This window comes from Manis pentadactyla, chromosome 12 (assembly GCF_030020395.1).
Source record: "Manis pentadactyla isolate mManPen7 chromosome 12, mManPen7.hap1, whole genome shotgun sequence".
Lineage (NCBI taxonomy): Eukaryota > Metazoa > Chordata > Mammalia > Pholidota > Manidae > Manis > Manis pentadactyla.
In genome coordinates, this window is record NC_080030.1 from 43,771,149 (window position 1) to 43,783,678 (window position 12,530).

The 12,530-nt window shown below is 35.8% G+C and overlaps 1 protein-coding gene across 1 annotated transcript in view; it reads left to right on the top strand.

Moving 5' to 3' along the window:
* The window catches only part of KATNA1 (katanin catalytic subunit A1), a 31,016-nt gene extending 18,680 nt beyond the window's left edge, over positions 1-12,336 (top strand). The window contains exons 5-11 of the mRNA XM_036906938.2: positions 2,039-2,160; positions 3,266-3,371; positions 4,212-4,370; positions 9,676-9,802; positions 10,294-10,428; positions 10,749-10,875; positions 11,987-12,336. Coding sequence (XP_036762833.2) covers positions 2,039-2,160; positions 3,266-3,371; positions 4,212-4,370; positions 9,676-9,802; positions 10,294-10,428; positions 10,749-10,875; positions 11,987-12,185 — 975 coding nt within the window. The 3' untranslated portion in view covers positions 12,186-12,336. The remainder of the gene's footprint in view (positions 1-2,038; positions 2,161-3,265; positions 3,372-4,211; positions 4,371-9,675; positions 9,803-10,293; positions 10,429-10,748; positions 10,876-11,986) is intronic.
* The last annotated feature ends 194 nt before the right edge of the window (positions 12,337-12,530 follow it).

Consider the following 12,530-nt stretch of genomic DNA (forward strand, 5'->3'; position numbering starts at 1 on the left):
TTGCTGGCTTCTTCAGCCTCAAGTCTGGGTATAAGAAGGAAAAAGAAAACCCAGAGAACTCACCGTCATGTCCAAGTTCCTAGCTGGTCTGCCACCTTCTCTATAATTTTCAAAGTCTTAACTTTGTTTACTATATAATGTCCACAGTTTTTAGTTCTACTTAGCAGAAGGAGTAGCAAAAAGTATATTGGCTTTATCTTTTTGTAAGTGAAACCTCAGCTGTCATTTTAAATTAACTTTTTTAATTGAGACAGTAGATTTAGATTTTGTGTTTATAATTTTGCCAGCTTTTAAAATAACTGGGTTTAAATGAGATTTTTCTTCTACTTAATTGGTCCATCTTCAGCTTTATTTTAAGCCTAAAAAAGGAGTCTGTGTTCTTAACCTGTCTATTGCTTCCTTTTATCTCCTAGTAGTTGTTACTATTTTCACTTAGAGCAAGTTATTGAATCGATGTGTGCATAAAGAAAATTGTACTATTTCAACTAATTAAATGAACTCTTACTAAAAATGTCAACATTTTAAAATTCTATTACATTAGGTCTCCTTGGCTGACATGTTATAGAATTGTTTCTCCTTCCTGCTATATTGTTTGTTTTGCTTTACAGACATTCCTTCAGCACTGTGTTCTTTAGGAGAAAGGAAGCAAGAGCTAGAAAAGTGCCTTTTGTTTGTGTCTTCCAAGGCTTACAGCTTAAGTCCTCAATTGTCAGGGACAGTGTTTTTCTATCCCCCACAGCTGCTAGCACAGAGTAGATTCTTGCTAAATTATCTGTGAATGAATAACAACTGCATAAATACTTAGACAAAAAGATAACCTCCTCCTTTTTTAAATGTCACACAATACCTTCCTTGTGAATCTTGTTAGTATTAGATACTGAATATGTAAATTGTGAGACAGACGGCTATTTGATCATCTCGTGTAAGACTTTGTCATAAATACTGGTGAAGTCTAAACATTAATACTGATTTTGGGCAGCACCATTGACAAAATACTGTCATGTTGTGGGCAAAAAATGTTATGGAGGTAGGGTAACAAAAGTAGTACAAGATGGAGTAAATGATTATCTACCTAATGCAGAGCTTCTTAAATTGTCTTGGCTCATAAAATTCAAGAGCATTTCAGCAGTTTTTTCATAGCACCTCTAGGGCAAAAAGAATACCCATCCATTTATGAAGAAATTAGATTCAGAAAGACTCAGTGTATGTCCTAACAGCAGCTGTTGGACATTGTACAGCTTTTCAGACTTGGAGTCTCCATCCTCATTCCAGCCTCATTCTTCTAGCACATTAATTCTCCTATTTTATCTTTTATCACAACAACTGCTAAAACCCAGCTTCACAAAAATGTGGCCTTCTTGAAAGGCATGCAGCAATCTTAATGTAGAGACTGAACAACCTGGAGATGGTAATTCACCCAGTGTTCAACACATGTTGCTGTTTACCTCAAAAGTTTAAAATATCCCACAGTGTCCTGTAAGTCTGCCATTGTGTCCTTAGAGTACTGTCATATGTAGTTTGGGAACTGTGGCCCTAATGACTGTCACCTGAGAGGATGGGAGGGACTCTCACCTGAGGACTGAGTTGCCTCTTTTGGGAAGCAGCAGGAATACTGAAAAGGGATGTTTTAGGAGCGCTGGTGAGGACGGAGTAAGTGGTTAAAGATTGACCCAAGTCTTAGCTAAATAAACCATCTGTCTTTAGCTTTATCTCCTTTAAAGCTTTGAGGTAATTGTCATATGTATCTGATACTCATTAGTAACCAGTTAGTCTAGTATTCTTTTATTCTTGCCAGTTCATATGCATATTTTTCTTTTTCTTTAATGTTTGTCAAACTCTTTATGCTAACATAAAAACTGAGTATGAAACTGATGTTGATGTAAAGAGATGACTTACAGCCTTTGATTCTGTCATTACTACTTGTACTATTATATTTGTTTTTTTAAAAAATATCACTTGAGTCTAGTCTTTGTGGCTCACAAAAACAAAATATAATTTTTGAGTCAATCAAAAGCTCTTGTTTTTTCTCCCTGTGTAGAACAAATCACCTGCTGCAGTTACAGAACCAGAGACAAATAAATTTGATAGCACTGGATATGATAAGGACTTAGTAGAAGCTTTGGAGAGAGATATAATTTCTCAGAACCCCAATGTTCGATGGTAAGTTATATCCCAATAAAATAATTGGGTGCTCATAATGCTTTTGGAACAGAAAATGGAACAGATTGTGGGCATGCACTGAAGATTACTTCTTGGGGATAGAACCAGAGTACATACATGTGAGCATGATACATAACGAAAAGCTTTATTTTGGTTGAGGCTGGGCCGCTTTTTTGTCTGAGATTTTTTTATTTAGTAAAATTAAATTTTATTTAAGAAATCCCTTTTACAGAATGGGAATAAGATCACAGAATTTTGTTTTCTTTTTGGGTCATCTGCTCATGGTGAAGTGGCAGTGATTCTGATGCATATCTGTTGCGTGTCACCTGTAGGTTCATCTAGTAGATCCTGCTTTTATTATTAGAGCAGTGGTTCTCAGCTTTATTAATACTGTATCTAATTAAAGAACTGTAATTTACCCCCAATGAGTTACACCTTTCCCTCAAAGTTAGGAACATTTTGTTACATATTTTTTGTTAAAACATTAACAATTTTTAGGTATGGTTTGGGGATATTTTAAAAATATTTTTTGGTATTTGATATTTATACAATGAACATATTCTCATAAAAAAAATGCCACGTAGAAAGTAGCAGTAGTGTTCTAGAGGTTGGAGATGACTTCATAGCAATCTCTATGATACTCTTTAGCTTTGGTGTCTCTCTGTAGGGTTGGGGGCAAAGCAGCAGTATTGCGACCTGTCTCTGTGTTCTTTCCTTTTTATCTTTCATGTTTTTTTTAGTGAGCTCATTGTAAATCATGGAGTTTATGGGATGAGCATTATAAAAGCAGGAATTTAAAATGAGATGGCATAATAATACTTAAGAGTAGGCCTATAGACCAATGTTCTCACTCACCAAGCTGAAAACACTGCCAAGAACTGAAGATTCATACTGTGCTCTTTACATATACGGGTTGGCGTGGCAGACCTTATCACAATGTGTTAGTTCACTAGTGCCTACGAGAGGCTTAGCTTTCTGTCAGCAGTGAGAATTGTGTAGTCTTGGGTAATCACGATGTAAAACCACTTTCAGTGGTTCTCAAGAATGACTACAGAGTTAAATTTATAATCTTAAGAGGTTGTTGCTAACATGTCTTCTCTTTCAGGGATGATATTGCTGATTTAGTAGAAGCTAAAAAGTTGCTTAAGGAAGCTGTGGTATTACCAATGTGGATGCCAGAATTCTTTAAGGGCATTAGGAGACCATGGAAGGTCAGTTTATTACTATTAAGGCATTGTCAAAGTGAATAGCAAGTGCATTACTATCAAAAGCCAGTATTTATCTGTACTGATGGGAAGTGAAGAGAGAAAATAGAGCAAGTAAAGACAATTTTTAAAAGTGTAGTTGTATTGTTCAGAATTATGTTTAGACCAAAAGCTATTGCAAGTTTCCCAGAATAAGAAATAGGTACAATGTGATCTTTGGAAGAAAGGTAGACACAGAGTAGATTTAGAATGAGCTTGTATTTGCGAATATGAACAAGTTGCTTAATGCACATAATATCCCCGTAAATGTGTCATGCTACAAAACCTGTATCCTGGATTTCTTGTAACTGTTCTTGAGAAATTAATGAAGCATGTCTGCACCTAATGAGTACTTTTTTACTCATGAGCTGATATGAAAAGAGACTCTGGGGTTTGGGAAATGTGCTAAATAGCTAACTCGGCACTTACTATTTTTAAAAATAATTGAAATATTAAGTGATAAGCAAGATACAAAATTATAAATGTGCTCTGAGTTCAACTATGTAAAAATAATTAATTTGAGCAAAAAGACTCTTAGGGAATATATCCAGATATTAATGGTACCCATGTTAGGATATGATATTGTAATATTGACCATATTTTTTCTCACTTCTGAGTTCCACATTTTTGATAATGTTGTTACCTTTTGTAATGAAAAAAGTAATTTGTGATTAAGTAACCTTTTGTCTGTCTTTTGTCTTAATATTACATGTAAGTTGGTTGAAATTTGATCCTTAGTAATGGAGTTCTTATGAATTAGAAAAATGGTAGATAAATACTTTGCTTACACTACTATATTCCCAACAGGGAGTGTTGATGGTTGGCCCTCCTGGCACGGGAAAGACCCTCCTTGCCAAAGCAGTAGCTACAGAGTGCAAGACAACATTTTTCAATGTCTCTTCATCAACTCTGACTTCCAAATACAGAGGAGAGTCTGAGAAGCTTGTTCGTCTCCTGTTCGAAATGGTGAATGTTTGAGACAACTCTAACGGTTCTTTACCTCTCAGAGGGGAGAGAGTGAGTTGTAACTCCCTCCAGCGTGTGGAATAGCACGGCAGGGTGACAGTGCGCCCAGAGTGTGATTCCTGTAGAACCCTTTACTGACTCGAGTAATTTGAGGTTTTCTTTGTCTCTTTTCCTCTGGAGCAAGAGCCATCTCTGGGAGCTTACGGGCATGCTCACATTATGGGATCTGCATTACTAATCTGCTTTAGGAATTTGAATTATTATGTTTTTTAAATCAGTAGGCTTAGTTATACTAGAGTAAATGCAGTATTGTAACATTGTAGTGATGTGAATAGGTGAAAACCGTAAGGCAGCTGTGGACCTTAGGTCACCTCCAATCTATTGACTATACCAAATACCCGCAATCTTTGGCATAAGTTCTCTGCTTATCACTTTGACTTTCTTTTTCTTACTTCCACTATCTGAGTATCAGTAGAAAAATGTAATTCAACCTTGTAGAGTGTTTGGATTGAATTCAGTAGTTTTTTAGACTGCTGACTTTGTTAAGTTTCACTGATTATTTCAGTCTTGCCTTGTTTAAGAAATATTGTAGTTTATGTATTGGGACAGAGTTATGCTTATTATGTAGACAGTGACAAAGACTTGCATTCTTAATCCTTAATCCTGGACAAAACCTTAGATGACCATATTGATATTACACCAGAACTTCCTAAGATCAGAATAAATCAAAGAGAAACCCACACAATTTCAGGTTATCCATTTTCTATAAAGGCTTCTTCCTGCTTTAGTTCCCATTTTATTTTTTCCTAAAACTTCAGTATTCCTAAGGCAGGACACCAGTTCTAACAGGTTCTTAATGACTTACTCAGTAGTGCACGCTGCAGTGGAATTGGAGAGCTTCTTGGATCATTTTGACAAATTAGTCTGCCCTTTCTTCAGGGGAGAAAGGAAAAGAAATTATATTGCCAGTATTCCAGAATAATTAGGCCTTTTAAAAAATTTAAGTTAGTGTGAATGGTGAAGGGTGGAGTCTCTAGAGACAGGTGACCTGGGGTCAGATCCCACCTGGGTCACTTTCCTAGCTGGCTAACTAGGCAAATTCCTTTCCTGGTCCTCAGTTGTTTCATCTATAAGAGGACGGTGATATAGGACCTATCTCTGTAATGTTCAGAGGAAGCAGTGATCTAATACATGTAAACTGCTTAATACAGAGCCTGACTCTCAAGGCCTCATAGCTCTTAACTGTTACTGTTAAGAATTATATATTTTCGAGTGTAGGGTTTTATATTGAGGAATATGGGGGGAAAGCCTCTTACAAAGTGCTACACTGCATTATTTTTTATAGTGAGGTTTATGTAGGCATATCAGATCACTTATTTTTACTGGCTTCCCTAGGGTTGTCCAGGAAAATTTTAACCATTTTTCAATAAATCCCTGTTTATCTGGAGTGCGCTCCTTTGAGTTGCCCACTTGAGTAGTGGCTTGTTCACAAACCAATGTCTGCAGTGGAGTTTCTGCCCTTGTGACTTTTGGTTTAGGGCTCATATCTGAAACCAAATGGATTCTTTTCTATTCATTATGTAAACTCAAGATGTAAAATTCTACTGCCTCTCATATCTTGATTTTGACCGCTGTATAGATGACTGCCTTTCTTGAGTGCATACCTTCAGTCCCTCAGAATCTCTCAAAGTGAACATGCCTCAAGGCCTATAATTTAAATAAGGCCACTTAAATATAAAATTCTGTCCAGGATTTTTCACATGACATGGTTAACAAACACAAAAACTTAATTTTTAATTTTTTGTGTTGCCACAAGCATCCATTTTCAAGTATCAGAAACCTAATCAAGTGAGTTTAAACAAAAAGAATACTATATTGGGTCATGTAAGCTGGGAATTTTCAGAAGTTAATGTTGTAGGTTTTTAGGCCTAGCAGGATCTGGCAATGCAGATGTCTTTGGGAATGTTACTCTCTGACTTCTGGTTCTGTTTACTTCTGGGTTGGCTTAGAATTTATGCAGACCAAAGTGCAAATTGTAGCACTCCAAAATCTTACAACTACAGACTATTTACTGTTAAAAGAACATAAGGGATGTGAACATTCCCCAGGAATGGGTTGTTTTAATTTGTCTGATTTCTCTCAGACTGTTCAAGTTCAGTTGGACAATATCCACCATATCATAGATAAGTTTTCACAAATGCCTAAGGTGCCTATCTGGTTTTCTTGGTTTCACTGGAGATGGCTGGTAATTACAGATATGCTTTGGTTATGTAACTATACTCCTATTATGTTAATGTGTGTGCGCAATTTAAGTAGTAACTTAAAACCTATACATGCTGAAGTTACTCTACAAGAAGATATGTCAAAGAAATAATCAATCTTCTCATGTTTTCTTCCACCTGCTACTTCTATAGCTTTTCTTCTTCCTTCCTAATTACAACCCTTAAATAGGATTCGTGCCTCATATCAAATTTACCGAGTATCATAATTCTTCCTAGTGGTAAAGATACCTCAAGACAAATGCTGGGCATAGAAGCTACAGGGCATAAATATGCAAAGAAATAAAAAGCTAACCATTTCAAACAATAAGGCTTCTCTCTCACTTACCAACTTTACATTTCCCTGTATGGCCCTGGAAGATGACTGGTTGGCCAGAGACGGGTAAGATTCCTCAAGGGAGGAACAACCTAAGACAGGCACAGTTGCAGGGGGGCCATCAGGTGAGAAATTGGGGATCAACAGAGGTGAGGCTTAGAACCTCACCCCCCCGTTCTGAGAGAAATCTTCTGCATACGTGGATGTTTTATTGCCCTGGTCTAGCTTGGATTAACACATAGTCTACAGGCACACACCTGATCATCTACATGTGCTCTCTTACAACACTAAACTATGTTTTCTACCTTTATCTTATATCTACCTACCACTTCAGCATTTTATTAAAAATAATAATAATAGAGAAATGTGGTATCCACATATAAATCAAGTATAAAAACCAAATGAGTATTCATATTTGAACTGACTGTTTATAGTTCATAATGCATGAGCAAAATCGAAAGTTTCTGTGATGACTGCCCTTGTACTGTTCACTATGTAACTTATTCACTATGTAAGAATTTGTTCTCCATGTAAGAACTTGTTCGTTATGCCTCAGAAGATTGGAGACTGACGAAAATTAGGCTTGGGGTAGATTAACGATTGTGCATTGAGCATTGACTCCCCTATACAGAATTTTATTGTTGTTAACAACCATTTGATCAATAAATATGAGAGATGCCCTCACAAAAAAAAAAAAAAATTATGCAGACCATGTGGCCATTAAGGTAGTCATCAAAGGCTTAAACCTTATTTGTATTGTCCATATGGTAGTCCCAGAGAAATTAGCACTCATTTCTCAGTTGGCCCAGCAAAATTGCAGGGGTTAATACTTCACTATTTTGAGTCACATGACCATGCCTGACCACATCATTTTGGTCAGAGAATTGGAGTGGCCTGATTGGCCAGGTCTGAGTTGGCCTCTCTTGAGGTAGTGGCATGAGAATAAAAAGGGTGACTTATAAATGAAAAAGAGATCTTCTCTTAGCATAAGGTATGCAGGCAAAAACAACTGGTGTCCACTCTAAATCTTTGTCTAGTACTTTCTACAGGGCTTCCTCAATTTTACATGTGCCACAAGGCCTCTGCTTTAATCAGACTGTTCTGCACACCCTCAGTATTTGAGAAGAATCAGTCTGGTATTTTTTGTTTGGTGTGGCAACAAACAGATTGAAATTTAATTTTTATCAGTGTAGGTTTTGCTGGTAGATGGTTTCTAGCCAAAATTTCAATTGAGATTTTTCTAGGCCACTTTTTTTCTTTCTTTTCCTCTGTCCATTAAAAAAAAAAGGTACAAAAATATTTGTACATAGTACCTACAATCCAAGTAAAGATGTGTTAGTACAAATGAAATCATCCCTCAGAAGGGAATAGATGACTTAGAGTTCAAATTTTCAACTAGAAAAGAAAGCAACGTTTTTAAATATAAAGATTTTACAAGTGAACAGACCAAAACTAAATCCATGTCTTGGATGTATGGTTTTTTTTAACACAGATAATTGTCTCTTAGAGGATGTTAGATTTCAACCTCACAATCCAAAATAACTGATAGACCCGATACAATTGTATGCTCAAGTCTGTAGTGTTCACTTGCCATTGGGGACTAATTTTTAGGAAGACCTTTAAAGTGCTATTTCTTCAAGCTGTGTTGAGAAATCTTGGTCATCATTTAGGTTCAAACTTTCTCTTGCAGTGTATCTCTAAGTTTGGATATTTTGTTTAAAAAATTAACAGTAAATGTCTTTCATTACTATAATAAATTGCTTCTTCAGTCTCCTTAAGGAAAGGGTGATACTGTTGAGTCTTACACAGCGACTTAGTAGATTAATACTCGACTAGATCTGTTATTTAATGGGTCAGTATTCCCTGTTTGGTTTGAGGAAGAAATACATTTAAGGTACAAAAACAAACTGGGAGATATTATTCAGCCATAAAAAGAAGTGGAGTACTTGTATGTGTTGCAATATAATCGAGCATTGAAAACATTATGTTGAATAAAAGAAACCAGACACAAAAGGCCACATACTGTATAATCCCATTTATTTGAAATGTCCAGAATAGGCAAAAATCACACAGGAAATAGTGATTGCCAGGGGCTAGAGAAAGAATCATGGGTTATCTTTTTGGGGCAGTGAAAATACTATAAATTTGATAGTTACAGAACATTGAGAATATACTAAATACTGAATCATACATTTAATGGCTTAAATGGTGAAATTTATCTCAGCAAAAGCTTTGGCCATATAAATTGACTCTTCTAAATTGACTACTTGAGAGGATAAAAATTTACTTAACACTGGTCAAATGAAAAAATGTAATTTAATTAGAATTTCTTGGAATTTATGTTTTATTTTAAGGAAATAGTTCTGATTTTTTTCTAGAAATAACACTTAACCCAATATCTGTAAATGTTTTGTCATTGTTATTCATATTGTTGTAATATATACGATAATCCTGTATATATATCACTCATAAATACATATAGCCAGTTATGTTGTTGAATGATATAAAAAATAGCCACATAATTTGAAGTATATATTATGAAGTGAGTCCATATTAGAAGCTATATTTTAGCTGTCCCAGTTCTGTCCTCTCTTCCCAGTATTAGGACAAGAACAAGAGATGGCAGGCTCTCCAGCTATTTTCTAATTCCTAACTATAGATGATTTTTAAATGAAATAAAAACCTGGTGTTGCATGGTTTCTTCTTTTAGGCTCGATTTTATTCTCCAGCTACCATATTTATTGATGAGATAGATTCCATTTGTAGTCGCAGAGGGACGTCGGAAGAGCACGAAGCAAGCAGAAGGGTGAAAGCTGAGCTGCTGGTTCAGATGGATGGTATGTGTGTGTATATGCATGGTTGTTAACCAAGCTCTGCTCACGGTGCTGACCCACACAACTCGGGATGACTAGAGGAGTCTGGCCTGTGGGTCCTGGACATCGACAATAGTAAATTAATGTATATTGAAAATGATGACTGGCCAGAAAATATTGACATTTGGCATATACACTCATCTCGTAATTTTAGCTCTGAATTGAAATAAATGCAGGTAACTTGGCCTTAGAGAGGGATATGTGTGCTTTTGAAATTTTTAAAAAACTGGTGTGTAGGTGAGCTGAGCTGGACTTCTGATTAAATCTATTTTGAACCATATTTTTGCATACAAAAACTCGTTTTTTCTTGAAGCACAAACTCATATATGTACCAGTTAGCTTTAAGTCTTAAGGAGGGTTGATGACTTCAGTACCTCAGTCATGCTAAATTTTTTATGATCTTCAAGTAGTGCTTTGTTTTGTATAATCTGACTTTATTTATACTCTCCTTTTAGGTGTTGGAGGTGCTTCTGAAAATGATGACCCTTCCAAAATGGTTATGGTTCTGGCAGCTACTAATTTCCCCTGGGATATTGATGAGGCTTTAAGACGTCGCCTTGAAAAAAGAATCTATATTCCCTTACCTTCAGGTATCTTCAGTTGAATCTTGTCAGAGAGCTCATATAAACCGTTAGGTAGTTTTGCTTAGAGATTTAAAATTTTGATAATAACTTTCCTTTAAGTGGCAGGTGTAGGATGTCTTTCATTATATTAACTGATTTGGCTATATGTAGAGCCCAAAAGCTTTGATACTAGGTGATCTAAAATTCAGTGAGGAATGGCTGTTAACTTTTTAAGCAAATGAGCTCTAAGAATTGGAAAACTTCTCACACAAGTTAGACTTGAGAACAAAATAGTACACTATATTAATGTTGAAGGCTTACATTTTTTAATTTGTTTCTACAATTAGCAAAAGGCAGAGAGGAGCTATTACGAATAAGTCTACGTGAGCTGGAATTGGCTGATGATGTTAACCTTGCAAGTATAGCAGAAAACATGGAAGGTTATTCAGGTGCGGACATTACCAATGTGTGCAGGTATGAGTTATTTTGGAAGCATGGGTTTTTGTGGATGTAAACTTCTATTACAAAGTTCTTATGCTGAATTAAGACAGATGAATGAAGACCTATGTTATAGTCTATACTCAGAGACACAAGTGTTGGTATTAAGTTAGTGTTACCTGGTGCTAGTAAGGTATTTGGGTATCTTGCATGTCAGTGAAGAGTCTGCAGTTCATTTGAAAGTTGCAGAAAGTTCAAGAAGTTGTTAGAACAATTGGTGTAAAATAGGAAATCAGTAATTGCCATAGTTTAAAAAAATTGTTGGTGCATTCATTCATTACACTTTTTCATAGGGAATATAATTTGAAATAGATGGATTTGGCACACCCCAGGGGAGTAGTCTTATTATCGGTGAAAAGTCCTACATGATAGAACAGCAGTAAAAAGAAAAAAAACTGTCTCCAGTCTAGCTGATTCAAGTAGGTTTTGTCCCCAAGTATTAGTTCAGGCAGTTAGTTAGCAAATTACTCGACTGCACCAGTTTCCTCATTTCTAACAACTATGCAGGGTTGTTGTGACCATTAGTGATAAATGTGTGTATATAAAGCAGCTGTTATGTTGCTGTCCATTTGCATAAATGGTGGCTGCTATTAAGGATGAAGCTTGGTGAAAAGAAAGAGATACTTGAATCTTAAGTTGCTCCTTTTTAAGGAAGAAAGCACTAACACCAAGAGGGTGAGGAGAGACCACCTAACTTGATCATTCAGCTTTGCCGACTTGTGGAAAACAATTTTGTACCTAATAGGTTCTCTCCTCTCCCTGTGATGCTTATTTTTTATTTTATTAGATACTTACAATGAAATTCAGTTGTTGCCAGCTTCTTTGTTACATCCTTTTGCTTTTTTTCTTAGGCTTCTTGGTCAGTATCAGTTATTTGAATTGATTAGCATCCCTGTTTCATCACAAAGACTTATTAACAGCTCAACAACTCAGAATTGGTGTCATATTCTGGTAGATCCTCTATATTATACATTATATGTAATAAGATAATCATAGATTAACACATGCACTGAAATTTTCTGCTCACAGATTTTTATTCAACCAAATATGACTTTTTGTTTTGTTTTGTTTAAAATTTAAAACCTAGGGATGCATCCTTGATGGCAATGAGAAGGCGTATTGAAGGTTTGACCCCAGAAGAAATTAGGAATCTTTCAAGAGAAGAAATGCACATGCCTACAACTATGGAAGACTTTGAAATGGCTTTAAAAAAGGTTTCTAAGTCAGTATCTGCTGCAGACATTGAAAGATATGAGAAATGGATATTTGAGTTTGGATCATGCTAAATTCTCACATATAATCTGAGAAACCTGCCTTGTTTGAATAATAATTAAATGTAGTATTTCATTGTACCGAGTGCTATATTTTTTTAAACTTTCATAATGGTAAGAAAAAAAACCCATGATTTTGAATAAAGGCAGTTTTTTAAAGCTGCAAGCAGATTTGTTTTACTTTAGCATTACCTGATTTCTCGTTCACAGATGTTGCATCACAATGCTATTATTTAACTTGGAAAACTGTCACTGACTTCTAAGAACAGCTTCTTCTCTTCCACTGTCTGCAGCTGCTGTTCCTTCTAGGGGGTAAGACTGGCTGTGGATCACTGGTGGATAACTGAAAATTCTGAACAT